This window comes from Leptosomus discolor, chromosome 11 (assembly GCF_034619465.1).
Source record: "Leptosomus discolor isolate bLepDis1 chromosome 11, bLepDis1.hap2, whole genome shotgun sequence".
NCBI classification, from domain to species: domain Eukaryota; kingdom Metazoa; phylum Chordata; class Aves; order Leptosomiformes; family Leptosomidae; genus Leptosomus; species Leptosomus discolor.
The window spans coordinates 3,153,828-3,170,249 of NC_141401.1; the positions used below are offsets into that span (position 1 = coordinate 3,153,828).

The 16,422-nt window shown below is 40.2% G+C and overlaps 1 protein-coding gene across 3 annotated transcripts in view; it reads left to right on the forward strand.

Annotated features, from left to right (window-relative positions):
• DENND4A (DENN domain containing 4A) overlaps positions 1-15,409 on the forward strand; it is a 42,441-nt gene extending 27,032 nt beyond the window's left edge. The window contains exons 18-31 of one of the 3 annotated variants that reach the window (XM_086471669.1): positions 82-201; positions 1,772-1,912; positions 2,832-3,925; positions 4,804-5,014; positions 6,149-6,243; positions 7,260-7,435; positions 7,541-7,681; positions 8,139-8,349; positions 8,604-8,858; positions 9,382-9,499; positions 9,664-9,690; positions 10,201-10,363; positions 11,303-11,367; positions 11,593-15,409. In XM_086471669.1, coding sequence (XP_086327795.1) covers positions 82-201; positions 1,772-1,912; positions 2,832-3,925; positions 4,804-5,014; positions 6,149-6,243; positions 7,260-7,435; positions 7,541-7,681; positions 8,139-8,349; positions 8,604-8,858; positions 9,382-9,499; positions 9,664-9,690; positions 10,201-10,363; positions 11,303-11,367; positions 11,593-11,729 — 2,954 coding nt within the window. In that variant the 3' untranslated portion in view covers positions 11,730-15,409. The remainder of the gene's footprint in view (positions 1-81; positions 202-1,771; positions 1,913-2,831; positions 3,926-4,803; positions 5,015-6,148; positions 6,244-7,259; positions 7,436-7,540; positions 7,682-8,138; positions 8,350-8,603; positions 8,859-9,381; positions 9,500-9,663; positions 9,691-10,200; positions 10,364-11,302; positions 11,368-11,592) is intronic. The other 2 variants (XM_086471670.1, XM_009956681.2) reach the window with 2 other exon arrangements.
• Positions 15,410-16,422: the final 1,013 nt, after the last annotated feature.

The following is a 16,422-nucleotide window of genomic DNA, read 5'->3' on the forward strand; positions in this document are numbered from 1 at the left end:
GGATAGTCAATTTATTCTGTTTAACAGTGTCATGCTATTAAATACCATAATAGTCTTTATTCTGTCATTCTGTTATGATAGGGGGACTTTCAGACTTTGGCAATAACACATCATTCAAAGAAGAAGCCAGGCAAGGGAAAACTTGTCTTCAAGATATACAAGAACAAAAAGAGGACAAGAGAGAGAGTGACTCCAGTTCTCGTATGTATCTTGTGAATACAGATATCTAGTTCATTGTGGATAAATAGGGATTTCAGCAAAAGCTAAGTGGGGCAGCTGATTTTTTATTTTTTTTTCTTTTTATAATGAGTGTTTGTGATAAGGCATGGGCGTAAACTAGCATTAAGTTCTTTTCACTAAATGTAATTTTCTGGATGTCTAATGGTTTAACTTTTAAAATTACAGTTCTTTTTTCCCTCCTCTGTTTCAGATAAGTGATAATGGTAATACAAAGCTTAATGATAATTGCAGCTTAATGTTTTTGTCTTTTAAAAAATTAAGTTGTGTTATAGACATAATCTACAGGAAAGACTTTTCTACCAGTCTGTTTTCTTTATAAATCCCGCAAGAGCAGAACAGGTGAATTGTTACAGGTCTGTGAGAGCAGTCTAAATTACTTGTCTCCCTGGAATTCTCAAAATTTAGGAGCTGCATCAGAAATGAGAAGGGCTTTGGGTTTGCTGTGGACCTTTTTTCTTTTTTCTTCAAGGTTTACATCTGTTGCTCACGATTCCCTTAACTGCAGTTGAGCAGCCTAGATTTTTATGCAAGCATATAGCAGATCAGATTGTATAGTAAAAATGTGTAAGTACTATAGATTCCCATATACATTCATTGTAAATACTCTTCATAGTAAATGTTCTCCTAACAATAGAATTATTTAAAATTTCACTTACTATTTGAATTAACTGTCCCCTTGTCAAGTGGAAGTGGTGTAAAAGTATGAGAAAATATAGAACCAGAAAAGTTACTTCAGTGTTTTAGCTTCATTGCAGTCTTCCTTCTAGCATTAGTATTTTTTTCTTCTGTTTGCTTGAAAATTTGTGTTACCCATAGTCATAAGAACATACCTGTAAAATGGCAGGCAGGTTATTTAAGTTTAATGAAATTTTTGAGTATGCAGACAATGTGAATGCTGCTGAAAGCTCGTATTATTTTTAGCCATAATTAAGACACACTTGAGGCTCTCTATGGTAAAATTATGTGATGAAAATGTTTTGCACCTTTGAATATTAAGTTGCTTGAATTCCTTTAGAGAAGTAATTGTCTGTTTTGGGTAGCCACCTGATAACAGAATTTGTCTTTCCTGTCTAAAAGAGGTGAATATAAATACTGCAGCACTTGCTTCATTTCTCTTGTGTAGTCATGGTCATGGAGGTAACAAGATCTGTACGAAGACAGGCTAGTTGGCCCTGAGCCCTTGCAAAGGCGGGAGAAAATGCTCTTACGCCTATCCTTTGTAAGTGAAAAAGAGAGGTCTTAGTCTCCACAACCACCACAGGGTTTGGTATGCAAGTACTGGTTGTATGGGCTCTGTGTACAGAAGCTTATGGAACTTTCAGCTATAAAAGTAATGCTGGGAATTTATCCATAGTTTGGTTGTTCCAGCTTGAAAACCTCTGCCCAAGTAGATGTCAGCCTGTGCATCATAGGATACGTACAACACGCTGTCACTTAATCCTGCATAAAGCATCCAGTAGGTAATGGAAACTTGAGATCTAAATTAAGTTGCTTTGATTCTAAAGAACTGTCTGTCCTTTTCTGTATACAGTGTCCGAAGTGGAGAGCGCAAAAGGCAGCGGTGACTGCTTACCTAAACTGAATTACCAGAACTCAAGTCATGCCAAAGCCACTTCTAGCATTGTGCGGCTCAACGGTACAGTTGACAATACCATGGCAGAACCTCACACAGGTGAGTGGAAGACAAGATAGATTTTGATTCTTGGGCAGTTTTGTCTCTCTATATATTCCATTTCTAACAAGAGCTCTAACTAATGTGCCTGAGTTGTGTTGTCCACAAAACTTCACGTGTTTTATTGGTGTAATGGCAGTGGCTGATGAAATTTGTGGGAGTGAGTTTAGTTTAGAGTGTCCGTGGGCTGTGTCAGGGATATGCATCTGAATATTCTGCATTTCCAGATGTCTTTTTCGTTTGCTTTTTTTTGCCCTAGTTAATACCTGCTTACAAAATCCAGGTCCATTTTTTTTCTTGTAACCTCCAGCAACTAATAAATTCCTTCAGGATGGACAAGAGGTTTCTGTGCAGTACAACTAAAAGAAATTTTCAGGCATTTTCACAAGTCTTTAGTAATGTTAAATCTGGTTATTATAATACTGTCAGCTGTGCTTGAAGTACTGTAGTGTCGTACTTCAAAATCTGCATCTTTGTGCTCTGGCAAAACAATGAAGACTTCTCTGACAATAACTCCTTTTGTTGGCTCTATTTTTAATTCATTGGGTTAAAGTGTTGCTTTTTGCCATTTCCAGATATCTTTGCTGTCCCTAGTTTTCAGATCTCTTAATAATGGAGTATGTCTCCAAAAGAGGAAACTAAACGAGAAACATCTGAGACTCTTGATGTTGCCTCTCAAAGAACTCAACTCTTCAGTTGTATGATTTGACTCCCTTTTAGGAAGGGTCAGACAGTAAAATATTTAAAACTTATGACCATGGTCAAGTCAACTTCTCAACCACCACACAATACATAGTGAATTCCATCTGTCAGTGTTGTAAACTGTTTGAAGGATGAGACAAATTTGCGTTCTTCTGTAATTTTGTTTAGTTCTTTTCCATAGCAAGAAATAAAGCACCTTGTTTCATCTGTTTTTCAGAGAGTTCTGTAGGATTGCTGTTTACATCATCTTTTGAGGATGCCAGTGAAGTGGACGTTATAAAAAGTAAATCCTTAAGAAAGAGACATAAAAGCGCAGTAGAACCTGACTTAAGGGAGATACCATGGGAAAGCAGGAACCGTAACCTGAGTGGAGATGGCTTAGTGGGACTCATGATAAATAGAATAAATCAGGAAGCAAACCCTGGAGAAATTGTTGACAAACTAGGAGCCGATGCCAAAATCCTATCTAATGCATTACAGAAAAGCATAAGGCCAAAAACTCTTAATATCAGAACTTCCTCTTTAGAATCTAAGAGAGAAAGCCTCGAGAAAGAATCTAGTGATGAAGACGCAGCTTTTGATTGCAGTTTTACAGATAAAACAGAGTCTCCTGTTATCTTTGATCTGGAAGACTTGGATGCAGAACCTGAAACACCTACAGCAGTGAAATCCTCCAGTGAAAAATCTAGAAGGCTGCAAAGAAAGAGCAGCTTTCCAGTAAAGCCAGTTGAAAAGACAGATGTTGAAACTGGATTTGATCCGCTGTCGCTGCTGGTTGCTGAGACAGAACAGCAGAAAGAGGATGAAGAGGATGATGATGACAGAAGTGTTTCGACTCCATCTGCAAGACGAGATTTAGCTGAAGAAATAGTCATGTACATGAACAATATGAGCAGCCCTTTGTCAAGTCGTGCCCCGAGCATTGAGTTGCAAAAACCCTGTGATGACAGAAATGCTAATAAAAAGAGCCCAACAGTCATCCAACCTTGTAGGAGATCCAGCCTCCCCCCAAACTCCCCAAGGCCATCCAGTCTCACCAAATCCAAGAGTTACCACGCAAAAACTGAAGAAAGGCCAAGAGACAGGCTTTGGTCTTCCCCAGCTTATTCCCCAAACAGTCCAGCAAAGGAACAGCCACAGGATGCAAGTAGTGCATTAACACTTGTGTCTTCACCATCGTTCAACCTGGATACGCTGTTAACACCTAAGTTTGATGTTCTAAAAAGCAGCATGTTTTCTGCTGGCAAAGGGGTTGCAGAGAAAGCTAGCAAGTGGTACTCAAAATTTACAATGTATGCTGCATCCTCAAAGGTACATTTTTTAATAATTTATTTTTTCCCCTCAAAACCTAAGTTCTTAGAAATTAAGGAAAAAGCTTTGTAAAGATTTAATCACTGAATCCTTTGCGGTGAATTTGAAAGACATGCATCGTGGTAGACTATGTACATTAAGTTGTTTTAATCATGTTTGAACGGCCAGGACCCTGCTTTGTTTGATTCAGGATGATAAAAATTTTGGTCTAGCGTGGGTCCAGAGTGTATTTAATGTGAAAACCTAAGTATACTGTAGTGTGCTGACAGGGTGGAGAAGACTGCTCTGCCTTCCCTTATTTACCTAAAGAAAAAATACTTAAATAAAAAAATGTTTTTAGGTCTTTACTGCTTTTATGAAAAAAAGGGAAATCTGCTTGTATTGATAATTTTGAAGTAAGATCCTTTGGTTAGAATGGCCTTTGCTGCTACCAGCTCAAACCAAAACTCCTTTTGTTCTCAGTCCTTGGGAATGAAAATAGATGCGCTTTGGTGGTGTATTGCCCTAATGGGCTTAAAAACCCAGCTGAGACTAACTGAAGTGTTAATTGTGCCTTGCCTATCCTAATGTGTTTCTGTGGCTGCTGCTAGTTTTTATAGCAACGGTGGGAAAAAGTTATAGGATTAAAATGTGTACGTTTTCATTTAGATGTTTTTATTAGAAGAATCTTTAAAAAAGAATCCTCATGTAGCTGTCTAAGCCCGAGTGAAACTTGCCTTGTTTCACATCGGTTCTGAATGCAGATCTGAGCTGAAGGATTTTCCAAGGAGGGAAGTTTGTGCCTTGAATTTACTGAGACAAAGAAGGCTGCCTCTTATTTTCAGAAATATTTTTACTTTCCTTTCCTTTTCTCAGTGGAATTTGTTTTCTTCTCTCAGGATCAAAATTCAGACCGAGCAAGTGTTTCGTCTCTTGGCGCTCTGGACTCAGAATCTACTTCACTAACTGATGAAGACGTCTGCAATGATTTTGAAAGTGCATCTCCTCAGGAGAATACCACATCAGAAATTAAGGGCATTGGCCTCAGCAGGACAAGCCTAGAAAGCTCAGCTTCCCACGATGGCTCATCAAAACAATTTGACCAGTGTGGTAAGAGACAGCTTTTGCATTGCATTTATCGATGGGAACAAAAATATTCCAGTTTTAGATGCTGTTCTTTCCTAATTCTCGGTTTGAGATCATCCTAGTCATTAGTCCTTTTTGTGGAAGAAGTAAATTTTTCTTCTCCTACCTGTAAACTATTACTCATGCAGATGTGTCCATACCTATGGATATTTTTATTCTGAACCCTTGGTTTGGGTGTTCTTTCTTATGGAATAACTTGCACAGTAACATCCTGCACCTGGATAAGCTTCTGGATGTTACAGCTATGCAAATAAGAGACTCTTTGGGTCCTTCGGTCTTATTTGTGCAAGCTGTACCGCTCCAGAAAGCACCTATAAAAACTTTCATGTGGGAACTTCATTAATCTGATTTCGTTTTCTAAAAGCAGTAAAAATCCTTTTTGGGAAATTGTTACGATTTTCTATAAGCCACTGTTGAAGCTGATTATTGGACTTTGGTGGTTTGGGTTTTTTTTTTCCTAATCTGTGCTGGATAATTGGTAATGACTGTTTTCTCCATCTCTGTGCTACTGTCATCATGGAGTACGGTGTGTTAAGCAGAACCAGGATGAAAGGAGTAGCTGTATACTTAGATCCCTCCACTTACCACCTAGAGAAGCATGGCCTGATTTGGCCCCCCCAGTTTGTGGGATGTGGAGGAACTGGAGAGGTGCAGTGGAGGCTGCCATCATGGCCAGGGGACTGGGGCATCCTGAGGCTGAGGGGAGCCTGGCTCGTTCAGTGTGGTGAAGAGAAGGGTCAGGGATATCTGTAGTCACAAGCATCATCTCTTACCCTTCCCTAGTTTTTGTCCAGACAGAAAGTGTGGGTATGGATGACTTGGCTTGGAAACAAATTTCACAGAGTATCAACCATTGTAAAAGATGATGACTGGACATTTGGAAATTCTATGTTGGTAGATTTTTCTTTTTGCCATTGCTGGTGCTGGGCAGATGGCAGCCTCACACTCCAGCTTCGCGTTTCTTTCTGTCTGAGTGTATTGGATTTGCTGCATCTTCCATGACACGTTTTATAACTCCAGTATTGTTTGACCAGGAAAATAGTTTACTGAAAATGGATACTCTGAATAACTAATATATTGGGTGTCTTCTGTTAACAGGTTCTCTTTCGAAGTTCCCTTTACCTGACAAATCAGAGTTGATATCTTCTTGCAGTACAAGTAGTACCAGTGTGTTTCAGAACTACGCTATGGAGGTACAGGATGACTTGCTGATTTTAATTGATACGATAAAAGCGTATGTCTTTCAATATAAGTGGTATCTGAATCTCTGTTAAAGTTCAAAGCTTAAAACTAATGCACTGAAATATTTTTGTGACAGAGCAGGTTTCATCTCAAATCCTACTCTAGAAATGTCGTTATTGCAGTCACATCTCTTGGTCCTTAAAGCTGCAGTTCCAAAGAGTTTGAGAACTGGATGCTGTTGAGTTCTGGCATCTAAATCCCTCGGGCAGCTAAATCTGTTTGAAGTGAAAATACCGTCTTAAATAGCACAATACATTTAAAAATACAAAACAGATAACTAGCTGTTTCTTGTTGTAGCTTCTAGTAAGATCATTCTGTTTTCACTGTTACACTGACTTTGGGTGGCTCTCTTCCTTTTTTTTTTTTTTTTTTTTAAGTGGATTTGGATTAATGACTGGTCATTTTCACATCTCCCCCCCATTTCTATTATATTGGCAGTTGCTACAGAAGAGTGTTTAAATTCAAAGAATAACTTATGCAGCTGCATAAATATTCCTGTGCTAGTATATTTGCAAACAGATCACAAATGACATGTTAATTGTTAATAAAAATACTAAAATACTGTTGAATAACTGGCTGATTTTACTCTGGGAAACCATAAAAGGATCCCCTAACCCACTTAGCTATTTCACAAGCACAGTTCCAGATCCCAGTCCGCTTGCTACAGTAGAATGAGACCTGCACTTCGTGCATTTTCCAGACAGTGCTCATTCCAGTCACTTACCGTATCAGCTGTCTGCTGATACAGTTTGGATTTAAGATTCGATAGTTGTTCTGAAATACGTAAGTTTAAACCCAAGTGTTCCAACCAAAAGCCTGGGAACAGATATGTGGCTGAACTTGTATGCAGGTGGTGAGTGGCATTCATCTAAAGGTGAAGATTTTGGTTATAGTTTTAACTGCTTTGTAAAAGAAAAGCGGGTTTGAGAACATGTTATAGTGGAGTTCTGTTATCTGCTGTATGCAGGTCCTCATCTCAAGCTGTTCACGATGTCGGACTTGTGACTGTTTGGTTCATGATGAAGAGATCATGGCAGGTTGGACAGCAGATGATTCAAATCTCAATACCACGTGTCCGTTCTGTGGCAATTTATTTCTGCCTTTTTTAAGCATAGAAATCAGAGATCTTCGGCGACCTGGACGGTAATAACCTTATTTGAATTTTCCTCTATATTGAATGCTCATCATTGTAAAGCAATGTTTTAATATTATCTTCAAAAAACAAATAAGCTTTTGCATTCCCTGCAGTTATTTTCTGAAGTCCAGCCCTTCTACAGAAAACATGCAGTTCCCATCACTTTTTTCAAATCAGAGCGGGAGGTCCTGTAACGCTGCCGTTGGCCTTGCTACGGCTCTGATGTCTGTTCAAGAAGATGTAAATTCAAATAGGTAAACCTGCGTTTTCTGCATAGAAATCACTCAGGCTCTCTGTGGATATGCGTGTATTCCTTCAACAGAAGTAAATTTAATAAGATATTTGCTGAGGAGGAGAAATTGATTTGAGAGAGGATGTACTTGCTGCCTCTGCGTTGTCTCTGGGTTGGCCATGTCGTGCTTTTTCAGCGTGGCATTTACTGTTTCATCCCTAATATAAAAATTGATGTAGGCATCTGTAATGCTGCAAATTCTATGAACTTTTTTTTTGGATGTTTGTGTGCTTTATCGGTGCAAAGGGGAATAAAGCTTGCACTGTAACGTGAATGAGTGTGGTGCCTGACAAGGTAGGGTTTGAGGTGTCAGGTCTATTATTTCCAGTTTATTTCTGTCTGTTTGTTTACATGTTTGAGCACTCGGAGTAAAACAAAAAGCTGAGATTCTTAACCTTTTTTTTTCCCTCCCCCTCCAGCAAATCTAAGCAGCATGACAATGTTTGTGCCAGAAGTATCCAGATCCCCTCAAGAAGAAGACAAAATACCTCTGGGTCAGAATGTACAAGTCACCCTGTAGCAAGGAGTATCAGTACTTTTGGTCCATCGGAAGGAGATGAGAAGGAAAACCAGAAGATCAGCCATATCATTCCTACTGGTAGCCTGCCTGCTACTTTGCAAGGACCAACAGTGTGTAGTTTTTCCTACCTTAAATGTCATTTTTTTTTTAAATGTGCGATAGATTACTGTAAATGGCATTAATTAGAGGAGAACAGAATTAACCATCCCAAATGACGAGAAATACTAGCTTTTCTTGTTGAAACTGGTATTAGTTGTAGCTTTAGGATGCTGGTGTGTCTCATAGGGAACGAAAGCATTCATAAGACTTTGTAAAGGTCGTTACATTCCAACTGACAGCACTTTTATTTCTTTTTTTACCATAGGATTCCTTGGGCCTAGAATGGCGCTTACCTAGTCCTGATCCTATAACAGTTCCTTATCTCAGTCCTCTAGTGGTATGGAAAGAGCTTGAGAGCTTACTTGAAAATGAAGGGGATCACGCAATAACAGTGGCAGACTTTGTAGATCATCATCCGATCGTGTTCTGGAATTTGGTGTGGTATTTCAGACGCTTGGACTTGCCCAGCAACTTACCAGGATTAATACTTTCTTCTGAGCACTGTAATAAAAACTCCAAGGTATGAAATCAGATAGGAGATATTGACCTATGAGAAATGCTTGTCTTCCGTATAGGAAATCAGTAGATAATTCGGTAACTCGTAGAAATGTGTCTTACAATATGCTGGGCCCAGTCCTGGATTGGTAAAGAGTGTGTCAGCTGAAGGAAAATACGTGTAACTCTGGAATTTGGGCTCAGCAGTACTTGTGCGGGTGAGGGTTTGGCTCTTACTAGTCACACTGTAATTTATGGTCCTCAGTTACAAAGAAGATAAGTTTCTAGTTGGTTTTATTGCAGTTTGACTAGTTGAGCAGTAGAAGGAGAAGGAAGTTATGATTTTAGGACTGTAGAAAGATATGCAAAATACTTATTTGCTATGTCACTGACATCCCGTTCAGATTTAGCTTTCTCTGGTTTTACAGTAGTTTTAATGTTAAAGCTTTTTACCATGAGGCCTGTAGGTGTGAAGATATATTTTGAACACCAAAGTCCTGTCATGACTTTGTCACTAAGTGTCTTTATGTATGAATTCTCCTGTTCAGATTCCACGAAACTGTATGTCAGAGGACAGTAAATACGTTCTTATCCAGATGCTGTGGGACAATATGAAATTGCATCAGGATCCAGGGCAGCCTCTGTATATTTTGTGGAATGCTCAGAGTAAGCTTTGTTTCTTGTGGTTTTGAGTGGTGGGGTTTTTTTTTGTAAAGAACAGTTTTAATTTTGAGCAACTGAAGAATGTGTTTTGAAAAAAAGATGTCTTTGTGGATAATTCACGCAAAATACGTCACTGATTTTTGATCATGCTGCTTTTTGTCTTGCAGGTCAAAATCGCACTCTTTTGTTTGAGAGTGAGTGTTAAGTTTGGTGTTGCTGTTCTAAGTTTGTGTGACATGTTTTGGGAGGGAGGGTGGTTGTATGCTTAGCAGCAAACTGCTTGAACAGGTTTAGTTTTCCAGCCTATCTGTTTCAAATCATTGACCAGTATTTCCAGTGGCTGCTTCTTCATTGGGAAGGGAGGAATAAGAGGGAATGTGGTTCAGTGATACACTGAACTTACACGGACAGTTCATCCCCTTAGCTTGTTTTCTTATTTTTAGAATTTGCTTGCTAAGGATTTTGTTGCACAGTGTTGGATCACATGCCTGAAAATAGCTCATGACCCATTGCAGATGTTTTCTCCTGTGTGCTTTTTGTGTTTCCGTGTGTCGATATTATTTTGAGCTGAGGTTTATTGTTCTTTGTTCACGGCATATATGTCAACGTGCTCACAGTTTGCAGCCTCCCACCTTTTTTTAATAACTTCCTACTTGTTACACAAAGAATAACTATATTCTCACAGCACTTCTAATGCTTTTCAGCCCAGAAGTACCCGATGGTCCATTTATTGCAAAAAGATGATGACTCTTTTAACCAGGAGCTCTTGAGAAGTATGGTGAAAAGCATTAAGATGAATGATGTGTACGGACCAATGAGTCAAATATTGGAGAGGTTAAACAAATGGCCACATATTAAAAGACAGCGGTAAGAATACAGACGTGCCTCACTGGAGCAGAGTAAGGCTATTGTAATGTGAATTATGTTTTCATGGTGTGTTTATTAAAGAAAAAAAGCACTTTTTTAAGGAATGTTCTCAAGTTTATCACTCAGTCTGGTAAATACTTCTCTTTTTTGTGATAACATTCACAAACATATTTTAGAAAAAAATTGGAGAAACTAACTTTCACACTTTCTTCTCCCTCTCCCCTTTACAGCCACCTCTTTTTCTTACCTGTGAATGGCGGGAAATCAAGTAGGGAGCGTGTGTGTCTATTTCCTTATTAAATAATATATTTGTTAATGTTTTTCTATCAAAAAAACCTCCACTTGTTCCTAGCATGCATGGGTGGAATTTTTTGTTTGCTTTCAGGTTCCAGTAGGGAAAAGAAGGGGAGCGAAGAGAGAGATTAAGTCTCATACTTAGGAAGGGGTTTTTTTCCATTGCAGTGGAATTAGTGAAAATTATTTCCTCTTAATTTGCATTTCCTGCCTGGATTTACTGATGATTTTTATTTATGATACAATATATAGCAGCCTTTTCAACAGCTAGAGCATTGACAAGGTGTTTACTTGTCTGCCTGCTTTTTCAAGATAACGTACCAACACAGAAAGGCAAGCTCCCAACCTTGGTTGGTCAAATTTGGTGGAATTTGAGTGTCTCAAGTGCGGGCTTCACACTGCGTGCACTTAAGGCATCCACCCCTGTGCTGGAAGTTGCATCAGGGACCTACCACAAGCAATCTCCGTGTCCAGGGCATTCTCCAGAGGTCAGGAATGACACTTTGGAGGTGGCAATCGGGAATTATGTTCAAAATGCCACTTTTCATAAATATGTTATCTTTAAGTGCTTCAACCGATTTCTAATTTGGATTTTGCGGTATGTTATTGCGGTATATAAATGGGCCTTTCTTTTTGCAATTTCAGGAGCCTTTACAGAGAAATACTGTTTCTTTCACTTGTTGCCCTAGGAAGAGATAACATTGATATAGGTAAGTTTTATAAATGACTCAAATAGGCATAGATGATGAATGCATGCAAGCTAGTTTTTCAGCCTCCAAAAAGAAAATAAATCTGTGGCCTAGGTGTGCCGTTCTGTGGTAAGTGCTGGATAAAAAGCACTTTACAGTTATTTCTGCTGATAGTTGCCAGCTGTCGTTGTAACTGGGATGTGGTTTTGAGCACCGTCTGTAGAGCTTGTTTTTCTGTTTCTGCAGATGCTTTTGACAGAGAGTACAAAATGGCCTATGATCGTCTCACCGCTGATCAAGTGAAGAATACTCATAATTGTGACAGACCCCCAAGTACTGGAGTGATGGAATGCAGAAAGATTTTTGGAGAACCATATCTTTAAATATACCTAGATAAAGAGGTGATATCTATGATGTATACCTGTATAAAATAACCACTTCAGTCACAAGGAACATCTCGGTCTTCAGTGTTCAGGAGCGTACGTACGGATGTACTGTGGCAGGAGACCTTGGAAAAATGAGGCCTATCTACAGTTGGGGAGATGGACAGAGTGAAAAACGGGCCAAATATTGTTTCCCTGACCCTGGTCCTTTCTGCAAATCGATGTGTAGAAAGGAAGATTCTAAACAAAATCAGTTCTTTAACTTGGGACAACATATTGCGGTTCCCTTCTTAAAAAAAAAAAATAATAATTATTAAATAACAGGTGGACAGAAACAATGCACTGAAACTAATGTGAGCGAAGTAAATCCTTCAAAATCTATTGTTTACATAGAATATTCATGATGTTATGAAGAGCATACAAAGTTGTATTATACATATTTTAAATTGTTTATAGTAAGTTGATATTTTTTTAAGTTTTTTTAAATTACTGGAGTGAATTTTAAATGGACTTGCTGCGTAAGCAATACAATGCTTATTTTTTTTGCAGTACACTTCTATTTATAGTAACTTGTCCAGTTACTTTTTGAAGAGTGATTTGTTTTTAAAGCAGAATAGGAAATGTCAACCTTCACCTAGGCAGTACTCTAGATACAGGTTTTCTCTCATGCACCCGTGGGAAACGTGTTACCACAGCACTCGGAAGGAAGGTAGGGTAAACTTCTGTCAAACTCTGCTGATGAGCACTCTGACGGCTCTGTAAAACACTTCTGTAGAAACGTCCTTCTCGTCCTCTCCTGTTCCCTGCCCTCCCTGCTCCCTAGCAGAGAGAGAGCATGTTGCAGAGCCCTTCAGATCATGTTATGGAACCAGTCCATCTCAGCTGTTGGCATTTGTTCACGTGACCTCATTACAGATGTAATACAAAGCAAACGACAGCCTGCAAGAAGTTCTTCGTAAACATGCAGCGTTCAGAGTCTTGGTGGATGTGTTTGAATCGCGCCAAGTACCTAATGCTAATCCAAAGCTTTCAACTGAAGTGCATACAGCAGACTTGCTACAGGGAATATACAGGGAATGTAACTTATTGGGGCATGTTGTGCACAGTTAAACGTTCTTGGAATGTTTGGTCTCTATTTCACAGGCAAAACAACTTTTTTTTCTGTGAAGAAAAACGCTGTGTCAGTCCTTGTGGTGAAGTCATGGCTTTTGCTTCATGTTTTCTTGTTCTAGAGATTTAAAAAAAGCGTTCTGTGCTCTCAGTCACATAGCAACTCCTCACCAGAAGGCAGGCTACAGAGAAAATACCAGAAGTCTTGTATGGAGGTGGGAAAACAGACATTGAATTGTATAAAACACCCTAAACAAATTAAACCATGCTTTAACAAATAGCTTTATTTTAAGTAATCTTAATGGTTTTCCAACTCTAATTTCTTTTAGTTGTTGCTGTTATAATACTCCTAAATATTTGGCTGTTACATTAGAATTTATATTTTGGTCAGCCTACCAGCAGATGTTTTTTAAAATCTCTTTAGTTTGCAAGTGTAATAATACAGCAATATTTAGTTAGGCAGAAAGGAGATAAACTTTAAAGCTCATATTTACTTTACCAAGTGAAATAGTGAGCCTTTTAGAGGCTTAAATGAGAAGTAATGCTGCTATGAAGCTCTATGTAACCTCCTCCCAGACCTCTGTAAGGTAGTACGGCGATGCTGTCCTAAGGAGAAAGGATTTAAAATTTGTAGAACTGCAGGTATATGCTGATAATTGCGAGATGCAGTCTTGTCGGATACAGCTTTCGTTGGGTAATACCTCCTCTCTAACTTGCTGCTAATGATGGAGCTGACCTTTTTGAAAGTATCCCCCCGGCCCTGAGGTGGAGCTAGCGATGCTACACTTACCCACATTTTTCACATTTAATTTATTATAACAATTTGTGATGCTTCCTTTCCTACTGCCACGCTTGTCAAGTGTTCCTCATGCATGAAATACTTTTTTCGCCCCGGTACGTGCTAGACAGCGTGTCGGCGCAGGGTGGATACACCCCCCTTCACTCTTCCGAACGATTGTGGAAAACAGCAGGTTATTTTTTTAACGTATTCCTTGTCAGTACCTGTGCGTGTGCCTGGATGCTCTGCCCCGTGCAGGGGGCACTGTATTTACCAAGCAACAGCTCGTACAGTAGGCGCTGTGTGTATAAACCCGTCCGGGGTTGTGCCGTGGGCGAGGTGGTGCTCCGAGCTCTCGGCAGTTCTGCTTCCCGTGTCACCGACCGCGTGGGGCAGCCGCTGGTTTACAGGCCCTGCAAGCCGTGAAGGAGGGCGAGTGCTTTTTCCCGAGCTGCCGTGGGGCGTTAGAGGTACCGAGCTATGAAGCCAGCGGCCCACGAACCACTTCAGTCCGGCAGAAGCGGCTGAGCCCGGTCTCTAACCGCCTCTCTGGGACGTGAGGCTGCAGCCGCGTGTGCTGGCACGGGAGGGGATGCCGCGCTTGTAACGCGCGGCCCGCTCTCTCCATTCCAGTCCCAGCTTCGTTGTAAGTGCTTCCAGCTGCCTGTAACCTTAGAAAGCCACCGAGTCGGCCACCTCGTGCGAGCAGCAGCAGTCCTGCCGGTGTTGCCGGCAGGGCGTGTGCTGGGCCAGGAGAAGGGTTGCGCGGGCGTCGTGCGGGCAAACGACCTTGCCGTGCGCCCGCACCCTGGGAGCGGCACTCCCGAAGCGTTGCTGGTGTTGATCTGGGTGTGCTTTTAAATTGCTCTATCACGTAGTGGTTCATCAAGTGAAACCATGATACTTAATGAGTTGTTTTATAAAGTCTGTTGCAAGTCCGTCCACTGTAGAAATACTATAATCAAATATAGTAGGAGTAGTGATAACACTTTAAGTGGGAAGTTTTCCTCATTCAAGTCATAGTGTTCAAAATGTAGGTCCTGAGGTGGCTAATTTTTAAGCATCATACAATTCAGTGTTGAAACAGTTTTCAGATCTCACTGTCCTTTATTAGAAAAGCAATTTGAGTATATTTTCCAGTACCGCAAAGATGGATAAATAAAATATGAGACCTATTTTCAATTTAAAATTTTGTATGAACTGAATTTTCTCCTTTTGTGTACTAAATAATGCTTATGTCAAAAACCTTGAAGGTTTTACATTTGCAGTGCAATATATATTTTGCTTTACTTATGGTTCCACTGGAGTAATTATTGGAGATGAAATACTGAAATGTGAATAGGAATTGTGCTGTTTCTCTGACACTGCTAACTGTTTCCCACTTGGAGAAGGTTTGCTGTTGGTACAGTTGCAGCCTGATGAATTAAACTTCCACTGGCGAATCAAATGACTTGTACCCCAAGAAAGAGAAAATGCCTGTGTGTAAAATCAGTGTGTAACAAATGGGAGATGCAAATAGTAATAATAGAGAGGGGTATTTCTGGATATTATCTCCCTGGGATTTAAAAATGGTACTTTGTTAGTTTGCAAGCAGCACTTTTTAAATGAATGGTTGTAGATTTGTAAATATGTAATGTTTAAATTTTATTTACCAAAAACCAGTATGTTGGATGTTTGCTTTGATTTGTAGTTCCTTTAAAATATGCAAGTCAGTGTTCACAATGTTAAGGTTTTTTTCTGTCTCATCCAAAAAAGAAGTTTTACAGTGAGTCAATAAAAAGCTTAAAATCTTTCTGGTTGTTTCAGTTAACATTTTATTGGAATGACAGAAACGTCTGCAACTTAACTACGTTGTTTGCTCACAGGAGGCATTGTTAACAATAAACCTTTCAGGTTTGCTGATCGCTGATGTCAGTGGCATTGTTTCATAGTGGCTGTGTAGCAGACGGTGCTAACAACAAGAATTAGTGCTGGATACAATAATCTGTAAATTTCAGAGACTTGTGTCAGGATGAGAACAAAAGTCAAGCTGTTCAGCTCCTTGTTGTAGTATTTCTGATTCCTGGGTTTAGTTTTTGTGGGTGGCCATGTGGTGTTTTAACTCCAGATCCGTTTAGTCTTGTTACAGTAAGGTGTCAATCCGGATGACATCACACTTGTGTGGTGGCACTTGGCGTGAGTTTTAGGGATTGTCTTGCAAGATCAGATGCAGGTTTCGAAGGAGCCATAGGGATGGCTCCAGCTGTCGGGATTGCTCTGCAGCTCTCAAGTCCTGTGTCCTTCTCCACGCAGAAATAACTTACTGCTTCCCTTTTCCCAGGAAAACCTCAGTGTTCCCCTTCCCACAGTCTCAAGAGGGCCGGCAAAAAAAAACATTCCCTCCGAAGCGCATCGCACGTTCTTGGCGGTGTGGCGCGTACCGGTGGTGGGCGCTTTACAGCGGCGTTCACTGAGAGGGCGAGAACTCCCCCTGCGTAGGGAACTCGGGGCAAACTGGCCGCAGCGCCGAGCTTGGGAGCGTTGCGTTCGCTGCTCATGTGCAATGTGAGGGAGTTCGCGTCTGAGGTGCAGAACGGGCGTCCACACAATGATTTTAAGCGGAGTAGTTCCGTAAAGACAAGCCGTAGAGGTCTGATCCTGTTCCCGCTGAAGTTTGTGGATTTCAGTGAGTCTGAGCAGTTCACGAGGTAATTTAGAGTGTGTTGCTGAAAGTGTTTCTATAACGAGTAAATGTTCTGTGCTGAAAATCAACTCCGTTGGCTTGAGGGGATCAGCCGTGCTGAAAACTTTGTGTGTCTGTATCGT